This window comes from Paralichthys olivaceus, chromosome 17, assembly GCF_024713975.1.
Source record: "Paralichthys olivaceus isolate ysfri-2021 chromosome 17, ASM2471397v2, whole genome shotgun sequence".
Classification (NCBI taxonomy): Eukaryota; Metazoa; Chordata; class Actinopteri; order Pleuronectiformes; family Paralichthyidae; genus Paralichthys; species Paralichthys olivaceus.
This window is the reverse complement of record NC_091109.1, coordinates 11,802,098-11,815,642: the sequence shown is the minus strand read 5'-3', so window position 1 is coordinate 11,815,642 and position 13,545 is coordinate 11,802,098. Positions and strand designations below refer to the sequence as shown.

The 13,545-nt window shown below is 44.7% G+C and overlaps 1 protein-coding gene across 1 annotated transcript; it reads right to left on the bottom strand.

Annotated features, from left to right (window-relative positions):
* Positions 1 to 3,241: 3,241 nt before the first annotated feature.
* bambia (BMP and activin membrane-bound inhibitor (Xenopus laevis) homolog a) lies at positions 3,242 to 8,046 on the bottom strand. The gene is made up of 3 exons (XM_020087819.2): positions 7,470 to 8,046; positions 5,168 to 5,461; positions 3,242 to 4,323 (listed from the first exon to the last, which is right to left on the bottom strand). Exons 1-3 carry the CDS (start codon positions 7,543 to 7,545, stop codon positions 3,908 to 3,910), a joined length of 786 nt encoding a protein of 261 aa, XP_019943378.1. The 5' UTR covers positions 7,546 to 8,046; the 3' UTR covers positions 3,242 to 3,907.
* Between the last annotated feature and the right edge of the window lie 5,499 nt (positions 8,047 to 13,545).

Below are 13,545 nucleotides of genomic sequence, written 5' to 3'. Positions count from 1 at the left end.
TTTCACGTCTTTTGGCAGACGAGTTGTGTTTATTTTCTGGAATGTCTGTGTTTGTTTGCGACTCGGGGACTGGTAAACAGCCCTGAAGTATCAGTGATATGATTTAGACCATGACTACTTCACACTGCGGCCTTGACGGAAGCTGCGGATTATTTTTTAGTATCGATTCATCATATTTTTGAATCAGTTGATTAGTAAAACATGCCACTCACACGTTCCCAGTTGGAAAATGATAAATGGTCTTTATTTAAACAGCACTTTTCACCACTTTGCCATTCACTCATTCACTCAGTGCATCTATGTGCAGCACATACAGCCGTAAGGGGCAATTTGCTCAAGGACACTTCAGCACGCAGTATGGAGCCGGGGATCCAACCACAACCTTCTTGTTGGTGGGCAACTCACTCCACCTCCTGACACACAGCCGCCTCTTACCCCCAACCTCACAGACACTGAATCCTAGGGCCTTATATACGGGGTAATGGAGGTGTTGAATCCCCTCAACTAATCAAAACCATTACACTGAATGAAAATGATTGACTGTAATAAAACATGATGAAGTGGTTATATGATGGCAATCAACAGAGATTATGTTTGAGGTATTTCATCTGATTATTCATTGGTGAGAAATAAATAATTAGGTTATTATCAAGGGTAGTTGACCTGAACCCCCTCTAAAAGTTACTTTGATTCACTGACTCACTTCTATGTGTCATGAAAACATCTGTGGGTACTTCATGGAGCTGCGATCTCATGGTAATGACTACAAATTGTTTGCTTTCAAGTAAAGCCCTCATTATGATTCACAAAGTGCTTGTTGTATTGACTAACAGCATCTGACTCCCCCTCTCTGGCAGCATCACAGTCCGACAATCAAAGCTTCAGCTCAGCCTGGTGCCCTCAGACTTGACCAACAGCGCCCATGATGATGTTACTGTGCCTCACACAGTAAGAGTGTGGGTGTCAGGATGGTGGATAAGCCAGTGGCTCAGTTTACCCTAATGCAGGACTTCAATTCCAATTACCCACCTGACATGTCCCTTTAAATGAAATAGATAAAACCCTCATCCAACCAGTTTTTCCCAATGGTGCAGAGAGTGCAGACATAGAGGAATAAAACCAAGAAAAACATGCATGGATTTAGAAAGGTCTGTTACTAGCCTGGGAGGTGAGCATCCATTACTGTGCTCAGGTGTTAACAGGTTCCATGTGTGTTTACACTTCATATATTGTTCCACATGCTGTCACAGTGGATACGAGGCCTGTGAGGGGAGCAGGGGAGCAACACGGTGGCAGCTCCTCGCACTGCGTTTCGCTGCGTGTTGCAAAACCCTGAAACGACACCCCTGAGGAAGGAGAACACTCAGGCCGGCGGGGCGGAGGCAGCGGAGGTGAGAGTGACGTTGTTAAAAAAAAGATTTCTGCTGGAAATCGGCTTCAATCATAAAAATCCGCTGGCAGGCTGATGGTGGGGGGGGGCAGCTTGGAGTCGCTTCAAAACAAATTGAGCCCTTTTGATGGCGGCTGGTTGGCCACCTCATTAAATTTGCATGTGAATACAAACAAGTCGACCACCTAGTGCTGGGCAAAATGGCTGATGCTAATGACCGTGCCGCAGCCGCTGGCTCAGGCCATTGTGGAGGCCGAGCTGTGACTGCTGGATGTCCAAGAGACGGGGAGGAGGCCTGGCTACGACTGCAGACGCTGGCGTGCTAAGTGTGTGTGTGTGTGTGTGTGTGTGTGTGTGAGTGTGTGTGGTGGTGGTCTAGGTGGTGTGTGCATGTAATTAACGCACAAAGCAATCCAACGCAGAACAAAAGAGAAGTGTGCGTCCCTGTGTCTCCTTGAATGCAACCGCTTTGTCCTCACATAAAAAAAGATCAAAACAAACACCATTCGTCCTCGTGTGCGGCGGTTTCCTCACTTCTCTGAGGCCACCTGACACCCAGGGGTGAGCCAGCAGAGTGGAATCAGCCTAAAGAAAACAGCAGTCACATTAGGCAAGCCGAGCAGAGGACATTGTTATTATTACAAGGGTAATAGACCTGGGGGAGGCACAGAGCGTGGGCCGCGCCACACTAATGCCGGCTGCCGTTAAGTGGTTTGCCGCTAATAGTGTTTTCCTGTCGTCCTAATGGAAAGAAACAAAGGGTCACTGCTCAGCTCGGGCCTCGACTTTAGACTACTTCCAGGATGTCTTTCTCACAGTTACCACGGTGACTGGAAGGGGGGGGGCGGACTGCGGGGTGTGAACTTTTCAACCCAAAAGGTCCCTGTCTTCATACAATGAGTGCTGTCCTGTCAAGACGACTGTCATATGTTTGTCCCCTGGGTGTAAAAATATTGCCGTTCATGTAGAGTTTTAGAAAGTCGTGAAGAATGAAGGCGACAGATTCGCCAAACAATCAAACTGCCAGGATCAAACTGCTCCTCTTGTTGCTGTTGGTACACTAGTCACAGTCTGCTAGATACAACTCCGTCATTTTAATGTTCTGCCTTCCCTTCTCTTCCCTTGTGACACAGAAGCTCACAGCCTCTCTCTGCCAAAATAAATCTTTCAAAACTGGTCACAAATGCATCATGTCATAAATGAGCAATCATTGCGCCTAATGTTAATGTTTCCACTTCCCACATAGCAGAAAGGCAGATTTTCGGTAAACCTTATATTACAGAACAGTCGGGTTTTCAGCACACGTCACACGAGCAAGAGGGAAAGTGTATTTGTGTGGGTTTGTTTTCTGCAGTGTATTAATACACATTTGGTGCACTAGTGGGTATTTGGTGAGTTATGGATTCACACTATTTGTGAGTGGGATTCATTGATGTGATTTGTTCACAATAACAATCATATGGAACTCATTTTGAAAGGGAATGAGCTGAATGATAAAGTGATGACCTCAGCTACTCCACAAAGAAATTTAGAACCAAATCAACTGTGAAGAGTTCCCAGCATAACAATAATAAAATCCTTGCTTACGGACACCCAGATTTGCATAGGAGTGACTGTCACTGAGACTATTTACTGGGATTGGTTTAAAAAATAAAATAAATAGTATTACTACATCCAGGATAAATTTAGTAAGTGAGGTGGTGGTGGGGTGAAAAGGTTAAAGGTGTGACCCCTGGAGAAGGTCACACACAATCTGTCTCATATGCCTCTAGTTTTAACAACTAAAACCTTTTCCATTGTTCACTGTTTTAAGCCATAAGGTACAAAAAGCACAAGATTTGAATCATGAAATAAATAAAAAGTCACTTTTAATGGAAGTTTTTCTTTCACACTCACAATCAAGCTTATAGTCTGATCACAGAGAGATGTTGGACATTCACCCAGAACAAGACACACACACACACACCAGTCAGTTTTATCAGACAAAAATATATATATACATATTTGAAATCTTTACAATAAGCTTGAATCATGAAATGTACACAAAGGAGTGTGCACACCTACAGTCAAACACTGAATTGTTTTACTCCTCAAGTCCTTTTTTGTACCCTGGTGTCAGTGTAAAATTCTTTCTTTTAAGCAATGACAACTTTTTGTGTGTTTTTCTTTTTACAAATGTGCAAATAAGACAGATTTGGAATCCTTCAGCGCTCAGTGTAAAAGTCCAGGATCCTCAGGAGCAGCAGAGGAGCTCGTCCTCCACCTCAGTCCTGCCCTCTCTCAAGCTTAAACACAGCTTCTCGCTGCTTCGCCTTTCATTTTCAAGTAAAGTGCTCCTCTAGCAAAAAAAACCCACGGCATGATATCAGTCTCGTATTTTTTTCGCCACTGGTTAAAAAGAAAAAACCCAAAAGTCCAAATGGACGAACAACATGGGAATGTCTTTGAAACAAAAAAAGCAGACAGCGATTGAGAGGCAGTCCTGTTTGGCTGTGGAGAGGTGACAGTCACAGGAAGTCATACAAACTCCAGTTTGCCATGGCCGCTGTACATCCCCCAGTGCACTAGAGACAGGATCTTGTCGTTGCTCAGTTCTGCCTGTCTCATCTTGTCGCAGGTCAGACAGCAGTTCTCGTGGCCCGTGACCGGCACCATGCACTCTAGGTCCAGCTTGGCCACGTGGCCCTTCTTGGTGTGGTGGCCATGGAAGCTGTAGTGGAGCCGCGACAGCATCTGTTGCCGCTGGTCCTGCAGCCGCTTGTTCTCGCTGCGCAGCATTCGCAACGCCAGCATGATGAGTAGCACCAGGATGAGGCCGCCGGCGATGGGCACGGCGATCACCGCCGCCCGGAACCACACCTCCTTGGCCGAGGCCAGCTCCTGGACCCGCGTCACCAGGTTCCTGTTGTTGCTGTCTGGCTGGAACCGGCTATCTGTGAACACAGAGATAAACATCTGTTCAAATGCACGCTCATAAGTTTACACTGCTCCAGTCATTATAAACAGATTTACTGCATGTGGCTGATTCCATGTTTGCTGCTCATAGCTTAATTAGAAGGTTTCACTGCTTCTGCTCTACAGTTACACCAGTAACCACAGTGAAAGAGAAAATAAGAGAGCAGGAAAGTGAGAAAGGGCAGCAGGGGTAAAAACAAATGAGTCACCTTGTCCTGACTCGAGAGCCAGAAAGTCATTTGAACTAATAAACTATAGTCTGCTCTGGTCGGGGTCACAACAGAAACCCCCCCAGGACAGCTCCCCCTCTCTATGCACTCTTTCATAAGCCTGCGAGCTGGTGGTTCTACCCAACATGCAGACTTGTCAGGGAATATTCGTTCTACGAGGCACATTCCTACTCAGTGGGAAAATTACATGGTGCACACATAATAAAAAAGAGAGCATATCTGATCTCTGTCCAAGTGCTTAAGGTAAACTGGCTTTTCCCTGCCTTCCCAGGGCAGAGCTGGATCCCATTAAAAGTCAAATTGAAGTTTTGTAAAGCTGAGAATTAGCACAAAAAAAAGTCAGCGGGGGGGCAAGGGTGGCCTGTATGTCCATAAACAGCAAAGTATTTGAAGAACCCTGCCGCTCAACTTATTGCTCCTGGAGCAGGAAAGAGAAAAATGGTGAATATTTGCTGAGGTGGAATCGTTAAATCCCCCCAGAGAGGCAAATCATTTTAAAACCAGCTGAAGAGCCTTTCATATTCTAGTTGGAGTGACAAACAAACATCGTCGACAGCCAGTGATTCAGCCCTGAGTTTTTTTTCCTCCTTACCAGTCGAGCCCCTAGTGTGCGCCAGGTCGTGCAGGCCTCTGTAGTTGCACATGTCGTCATGGCAGCACTCCAGCGTCGTGGACGAGGCCCCGCTGAGGGCGTCCGCGGCCCTCGAGCTGCCGCCGCCACTGCAGATGTCCGCGGCATTGGCGATGGGGTCTAAACAGCCATGGGTGAGCGGCGAGTTTGCATTGAGGGGGTCTAGGACCTTGGTGAAGCAGGCATTCAGTTCGGATTTGCACATGTATCCAGTGGCTACGCAGTGCGGGGCGTCACAGTAACACCTTATTTCTCCTGGAAATGCAGAGAGGGTAAAAAAAAAAGAGATTGGGTTAAGAAAACCTTTTATTGTTTTAAAGTTCATGTCTTTTTACTTTAGTCCTGAGACATCCCACGGTCTGTGGATGCCAAAATGGGGAACAGAGACTCTCAAAGATCCTTGTATGGGTTCAATAGATTACAGATATCGAGATGTTGAAGATTCTGCTCCTTTTGATTCAGGGTTCATTTTGCTCCCTTTGGTTTTGTCGCGTCAACAAATCTACTTTCCAGATTACGTTTACCAGACTTTCTTATCTAATCCAGCCAATAAGTCTACAGCGTCGTTTAGAAAGCTCTCACTCTTGCAGATATTTAGACCTTGTGAGAAAAGTTCACACTACTGCACAAATCCTGCAACTCTTCCCTCATTTAAGAGTTTCTCGTGCTCCTTTTTGGTCCGCATTATAAAACAGGAACTGCAGGCTCATAATTAGTGGTTTGTTTGCCAAAGTCAATTTCTTTCGACCCAAATGGAAACTTGCTTACAAAGAGGGGGAGGAGGAGGGGGGAACGGCAGCGGCACAGGAGTTTCCCCCCCAAAGCATTACTTGCGGTCAGGACTTGCCTGGGGGAGTGGGGGGTGAGCAGGGTGCGCTGAGGTCCCATCTACAGAGCTCCCAGCAACCTTATCATTATGGGCTGCCTGCTTTTACACAGGCCCACTCATTATTTCATCCACAGAAAAACTAAATCCAGGCCGAGGTTCTGCCCTGACAAACATTTTCTTTAAAGAACTTGTATCTACTGGCTGATGTTCTTACTGTTGTATCAGAGGACAATAAACCTGAGCGCTGTGTATTCCTTTAACATATGCAGTGATTCTTTTGAATGACAAACTGTTTAAACGACAGCCTTACTGCAACAGCTCCCTAAGCAAGGAAATAAACGCTGCTTCTCCATTTCCTACTTTGAAAATATGAGGCTGCAACTACAGCATGTTTGTTCTGAATGTTTCCGGGAACAAACTCTGTGTCTCACGGTGGTCGTGGCCCTTGTAAATGCACCAACTTGCAGAGCAGGGGCACATTCATCAGATCAGTGTTTTCCCTATGAGGGATTGGAGCAGCAGGGCCCGGGCAGGTCATTTGGAGAATATTTCATTAGTGAGTTGAGGCCCCTTTGTGGGCTAGGGAAGAGAGGAGGGAGGTGATGGGGGGGGGGGGGGGGCGACAGGCCAGGCACCACCAAGGCTTTTCAGACCCTGCTCAGTCTTGTATGAATGGCAGCTCCAAAACCCAAGTTAAACACGAGTTAGTGACACAGAGCAGTTACTTGGGTTTGATTGTGTTGGAGGATTTATAACAATGTCTCACAGAGTTTGGATGTTAGAGTTTTGACTGGAAAGTAAACTAGTGTAGTTTAGGACAAAACACATTTCTACAAAGAAGCGTGAACTTGTGTTGTTGTTTCCATAGAGGTTATTTAAGGATTTTAAAGCCAAATGTATGTTGATGGTTTAAAAAATTGGGAGTTACACGAACCTAACTCAACAAACCGAAGTCAAGAAGTTAATTAAAGTTTGATGGTGTCAACCCAATTCTGTAGTTGAATCCGTGTTTCCTCTAAAATTGTGTTGCAGGAGCTGAGACGAATTTCTGTTATGCTTTGTTTAATCACTTCTAAATAACGTAAATGCTGATTTAAGGAGCCATACAAACGAAGAAGATACCTACAAAATATATTTTAGGGATTTCAACCAAAAAAACAATATTGATGGTTTATAGAACAAGTAAATCCCTTTAGTCTATTTCAAGGATTTACCCTGAACTAAAATAGTTTTATGGGAATAAATACAATTGTCTCAAGTGATTCCTGCAGATTGATTCAAGTGTTTTCTTAAATGAGGTTGCAAGTTGTTCTAATGAAGCTCTTAATAGTTTTCAGAAGACACGAGTGGGTGAGCTTTAACTCCAGTCGTGTTGGGATACTTTTAACTGATGTCGAGTCTGGCTAAACCAGCATGCGTGTGTGGTGGATGTACCTTTAGTGAGAAGGACAGCCATGGCACAGAGCTCCAGTTGTAGCCAGATGGAAATGAAACTGGACTGTCGATCCATTTACACCAAATTACTGCGCCGAGCCTAACACTCCTCGTATATCCAGTAGCGAGGGTCCGCCGGGCGAAGAGCCGCAACACGAACACCTTTACATGGAGCTCACGGACAAACCCGCGGCATTCCTGCTCCGGAACTCTCTCACAATCCACACCGAGCGCCTCGCGTTCACCCCGGGTCCGGTCCTCAGCCGCATGGAGGCGGAGGAGTCAGCGGAGAATGTTTTTTTTTTTTTCTAAAGGCGGCCCGACATTACCGGAGAGCGAAAAAACCCCACTGCGTCTCCTTCTTCTCCTTCTGGCTCGAGACGAAAGTTCAGGAACAGAAAGAAGGTGAAATATACTCCTTTAAAAACAGCGGCACGTGCTTTAAAGTGGGCTCCGGTGGTCCTCCGCTGCCCGCTCACGGGGAAGCATCACTTTGTTTTGCGGGAGAAAGGTCGCAGGAACACGGGCAGCTCCTCCGCAGCTGAGGCTCAGTGTCTCTGGCTCTCTCTCCGCTCGGACCACGGCCAGCTCCACTAATAGCTGTCGGAGCTCCGCCCCCGCATCCTGATTGGTCACAACGCAAAGAGGGACGTCAGTCAGGACGCGTCACGACGCAGTGTCCGGTTCGCCTTTTCAAAATAAAGATAAGTAAACAGAGGGCAAGCCAAAGATGGTTAAGAACTTTTAAAAACAATTCAAGTGAAAACAACTGGATTTACACCAGGATAAAGGAAACTAAGTTGTATACATTCTATAATAACAAATAAATACACAATAGCTAATCCTGCTATGAAGTGGCTTGCTAAGTATGTGGTATGTTTCAGTAAAAATAAGACTTTTTGCAGTTATCAGTGCAAATAAGCAACAAATCTGTTTGCTTCTAATAGACAACTCTCAGACACACATGTGGCGTTCTGAGGATTTAATGGCGGAATAATATAACTTGTTCTTATAAAATAAGTATTGTTTACTGGACCTACAACACCACACACTGTTTATCTACACCCATGTTTGCATTCGCTCTTTTGTCAGGAAATACAGACCTACTCTTGAAAGCTGCAGCAAGTTTTATCTCACACTTCTATATAATGGATGTATAATATTAAATAGAATAAGTATTAGTATAACATATGAAGTGAAAAGTTTTGTGAGACCATTTATCAGTGCAGTCAAAGCTCCTCATAAACGTTATTCAGACTTGCACATGAGTTCTGTTCGATCACAGGTAGCTCTGATGACTTTTTCCTTGAAGGGACAAACTTTTACTTTCTAAGCCACGTCACCCATTTTCCTGTCTCCTTCTCTCTGTCTCCGTCTGACTTGATGACTCGGGTCAAACCAATCCCTTCATTCATCCCGCTTTGGTCCAGTAATACCATATTCCACACATCACCACTGGAGCCAGTCTCTCCACCAGGTTAACAAAGTGTCCACAGAGCTCACTGAGACTGTCCTCTGACTGAATGGTACAGACTGTATTCTCGGTAGTGATGTCACTTCATTTATTATTCTAAGAAATAAGTGTCAGATATAACACTCTGTTGTATCTAATGTGATTCTTTATTTTCTTTATCTCTGTAGTGACCATAGTTACAGTTCAAACAAATGAAGGATCACGTTTTATGAAATAAACATCAAACCAGCAGCTCTAAGGAACATTTAAATAGTTTCTCTGACTATAGATAATTCTCCAAATAGATACAACTCATGCAAAGATTTCAGTAGCAGCATGAAACAGCTCCTTGTAAGTGGTCATCTAACTTCTAACTATGGAAGCAGCAGCGTCACTCTGCTCCACAGCGTCTTCATGCTGCCGCCACGATGACGCTGCGCTGAGCCGCTTTCCTCCAGGTCCGAGCGGTCACACCACACTGACGTGCCGCTGCCGCTGCCGCCGCCGCCGCTGCTGCCGCTGACAGGAGCAGACAGCCGCTCACACAAATTAACAATCCATGGCGCCACCGCGACACGCACACGCGCGCGCGCACACACACACACACACACACTATTTGCCCTTTAACAATCAGCTATGCAAATTGCAACGTGCGTGCGCGATCTGTATCAGGACATGAAAAAAAGCAGAAGAATGCAAATGATAGATTATTACTATTATTGTCGTTGTTATGATTTTTTTATTATTTGTATTATTTCAGTGAAACTGAGTAAAACAATACACCTCGTTGAAAGAGTGGAGCGAGTTAGTGCGTATGTGTGTGTGTGCGTGTGTGTGTGTGTGTGTGTGTCTCCAGACCTTCACCGTGTCCACCAGACAACAGGGTGAGGACACACAGCTCGAGGGAACACAACACAATCTGCACGCTGCAATTACTGTCATTATCCGCAGTTACGCACACAGGCGCCAGTCCAAACTTACGTCATGTGTGTGCACCGAGAAGAAGTGCACGAGACGCGGCGGGACAGATGTTTTAAAGCCGGATCACCTGAGGTCCGTGTCTCACTTTGGTCTCCACCAGTTTCGCTGTGATAATAGCACACGCACGCGCCTGGGAACAGCGTGAGGCCTTTAATGTGCAATTTACTATGACGTGCATCCATGATGACAGCATGAAGGTTTTAAAACATGTGACATGAGGAGGTTCACTCACATATGATCAGAAATGTCCCAGTGAAGACAGACTGTCTCCACAGGCCTTTACACGTGGTGGCTGGATCAACATCTCCATCTAGTGGTCAAAACTGGTAATATCCGGTATAGTACAACACTGTATATTCAGGACCAGTATGTCACTGACCTTTTCAAGCCCAAGATCACTTTTTAATTCCAAGTGTAAGCCGAGAACAACCCCCCCCATACAGCTAGGACCAAGAAATAAGTCAGTTCATTTATTTCCACTCTTTGTCAACATGCATATTAAAGGAGCAAAGCTATTATAGTGTCATCGTCTCATAACGTTCAGGCAAATTTGAATCAATCTTTGCACCAGAGGTCAAGATACCTGGACAAGATACCTCTAATATAGATCAAGTTCCAAAAAAACCGAATCCTACGTTTCCCATGATGCATTTTCATGTGGTCTTTCCTTAAAGATTCCATGTATAAGCATCTTACATTCAGCACATTTAGTTTGTAATGCATTGTATTAAAAATGGCACTGAAAAGATCCTCGTATCAATGTAGCTCCTTTCTGAAATTCTGTGAAGGGGGTGTCAGCGAGGGCAGATTGCAGGTGGGCGTGTTGATGACGTGAACATGTGATGGATGTGAAACTGAAAAAATCCCAAAACCACACAAATATCTCAGAATAAAAAAAGAGATGAATATGTCAACTTCAACGCTGGTGTTGATGTGCTGTAAAAAAAAAGGACATGATTTCCAGAGCGGACATTATACTTCATGTCCTGCCTCAGATACCCCCCCTCATCTCAATTCCTGTTGTTGTGAATCTCCTGCTGCGTACTTCATGTCTCATATTAAAAAGGCAAATGTCCTAAATGTCCTGATTTTTCCAGAAAGTTTCTGGAGCTTGGGGCTGAGAACAGCTCATGACGCGATGATTCTCTCAGACTTAAGAAAGCAGCAGCTCCAGAGCCTCAGGGGACATTGTTGCAGCAGTTTCCAGAATAAGAGTAGTGGTCCCTATATGGCAGAGAAACTGAGCTTAATGTATAAGATCAGGTGAGCAGCCCTCTGCTCCATATTTTTATTCTGACTACCCAAGAAGAAATTTGCAGCTTGACACAGGCTGGCAAAGAGAAGGGAAACAAAACTGTGTGTGTTTCCATGCTGAGAGGATGAGCGTCAACAAGCTTTCAGGAGGAAGGTGGGTGGGGGGGGGTGGTTGTGTAAGTGGCCTTTCAGGGAGTGATTACACCCCACAGGCTGTGTCTGGTTTCACACATTAGGAGACGCTTGTAGGTGTGACACGGCAGAGACAGTGGGGACTTTGCTTAACAAAAGGAACCCTGCGGGCCGGGCCAACGACGGCTGTAGAAGACTGCTGAGAGGGGGGGGGGGGTCAGAAGTCAAGTCTACCTGAGATAGTGGACGTCAAAAAGTACATTTAACTTTAAACATACCCCCCCCTTTAGCTTTAAAACAACTATTATAATGGAGTCACAGCTGACTTAATAAAAAGAATCTATTTCTGCACAATCATCCCAAATGTGAAGATCCAAGCCCGGAGGCCGTCCCCCTCCACGGATCAGGTCAGACAGACTTCCTGCAACACCTCCCGGCTTCCCCTCCTCGCTTTGATGTGAGCCATATCAAGGTCTCTGAAGAACCAGCCCGAGGAGGCAGACTGTCTCCATCCTTTCTCATCCACTTTCTTGTGGGGGGGGGGGGGTTCTGCAGACAGGCAGATGAGCAGGGAGACTGCTGGACCCAGCAACTTTTGATGTTCCACACGGGCGGTGCAGGAGTGCTCAGGCAGACGTTATCTGAGAGGTCTTCAACACAGGAAACTGTGCCTTGTCTTAATGTGGAGAATGAATTCAGTGCTGCTCTGTGCTCTTATCATCCTCACGGAGAGATGACTCAGCAGATAATCTGTGTTTGATCATGACCAGAGGCTGATTATCAAACTATCAAAGAGTGTGAACTATTCTTATTATGCATTATATTCTTTCTTTTTTTTACATTATCCCCAATTTCGGAGTAAATCATTGATGGATCAGGATGAAATTATATTATTATTATTATCTTATATCTATATTTATATTTTTGAATCTCTGATATGATATTTAGGGGACTGATGTCTATGAGTGTGTGCAGTTTGGTGCAGCTTGATTGAATTTAAGGGGAATGGTCACCCATGAAGCTCTGCTCTCCTCATGCTGCATGGTGGAGTGTGAGCTGACATGTTGTTACTCTGCTGAAGTGTTGATGCAGTTTAAAGGTTTTTAAACCTAATAAATAAAACAGATCTGGAGCAAAACAATGAATTTAAATTATTCCGGATACTCTTTTATTAAAGGCAATAATGTACCAAGTCAGTTTGGCTCAATGCAGTAAGAGTGTTGCACATGTAAACTCTAATCTTACCCGAAGCAGCTGTTAAATAAATCAAGTGTTGTGACGGGGTTTGCTTTCCCGGCTCTTATTTTAAATTGGAAGATTAAATTGCAAATGAAATCCGTTTGTTTGTTTGTTTGCAGGATCACACAAAAACTGCTGAGCAGATTCCCATAATATTTGGTGGAGGGACAGGACATGAGCCAAGACAGAACCCATTACATTTTTTGCCGGAATCCAGGATTTTGTCTTTCGCGTTCTCAAACATTGCAAAAAGGGAATTTTTATTCCATTTGACCAATTCTGAGGGAAAACCCCACAATCAAACATTAAGGAGACTGATTTCTATGAATGTGTGTAATTATAATGCAGCTTGAATTTAAGGGCCTTGGGGCAGGTTCTATTCTTACACTCCCTTAGTGCTTGATAGTGTATATTATCTATCTCAGCAAGCACAGAGTCGGCTGTATACTCGTGAAACATGTAAATAAGATAGATATCTGGAGACAGCTAGGGAGAAGACAAACAAAGTTCTGAAAGTATTTTTTATAGCTATGTAAAAGTTATTTTAGAAGTCTTATGGTTATTGTGTGACATACATTTCTATTTTCCATATATGATGCTGGAAGATTTGAAAATTAGCTGTGCCTAGTGATCCCAAAAAGGGATGAGACAAATGCACTGGCATGAAACAGAAATACTATATGTATGTATAAAAGTGCACTGCTGAAATGTATACAGTCCAACCAAGTTACTGCCCTTACCCAACCCTGTACCATCTGAAAACTCCCATGAGGCTGTGGGAAAGTCTCCGTGCGATGTTGTGTCCAAAATGTAGAAGCAGGAAGACGTTTCTCTGCGAGTTGAGACATGAGCAGGACGTGCAGGTGAACTTTGATCTGATTACATTTGTCTCATAGAGGAGGCCTGAGCTCCCTGTGGAGCGGAGAACAGAAGACCACCAACAGAGGGCAGCAGAGTGCACGAGGTCAATTTATGTTCTGACTTCAGAATGAGAATAATTTATTGATCCCAAGGGGG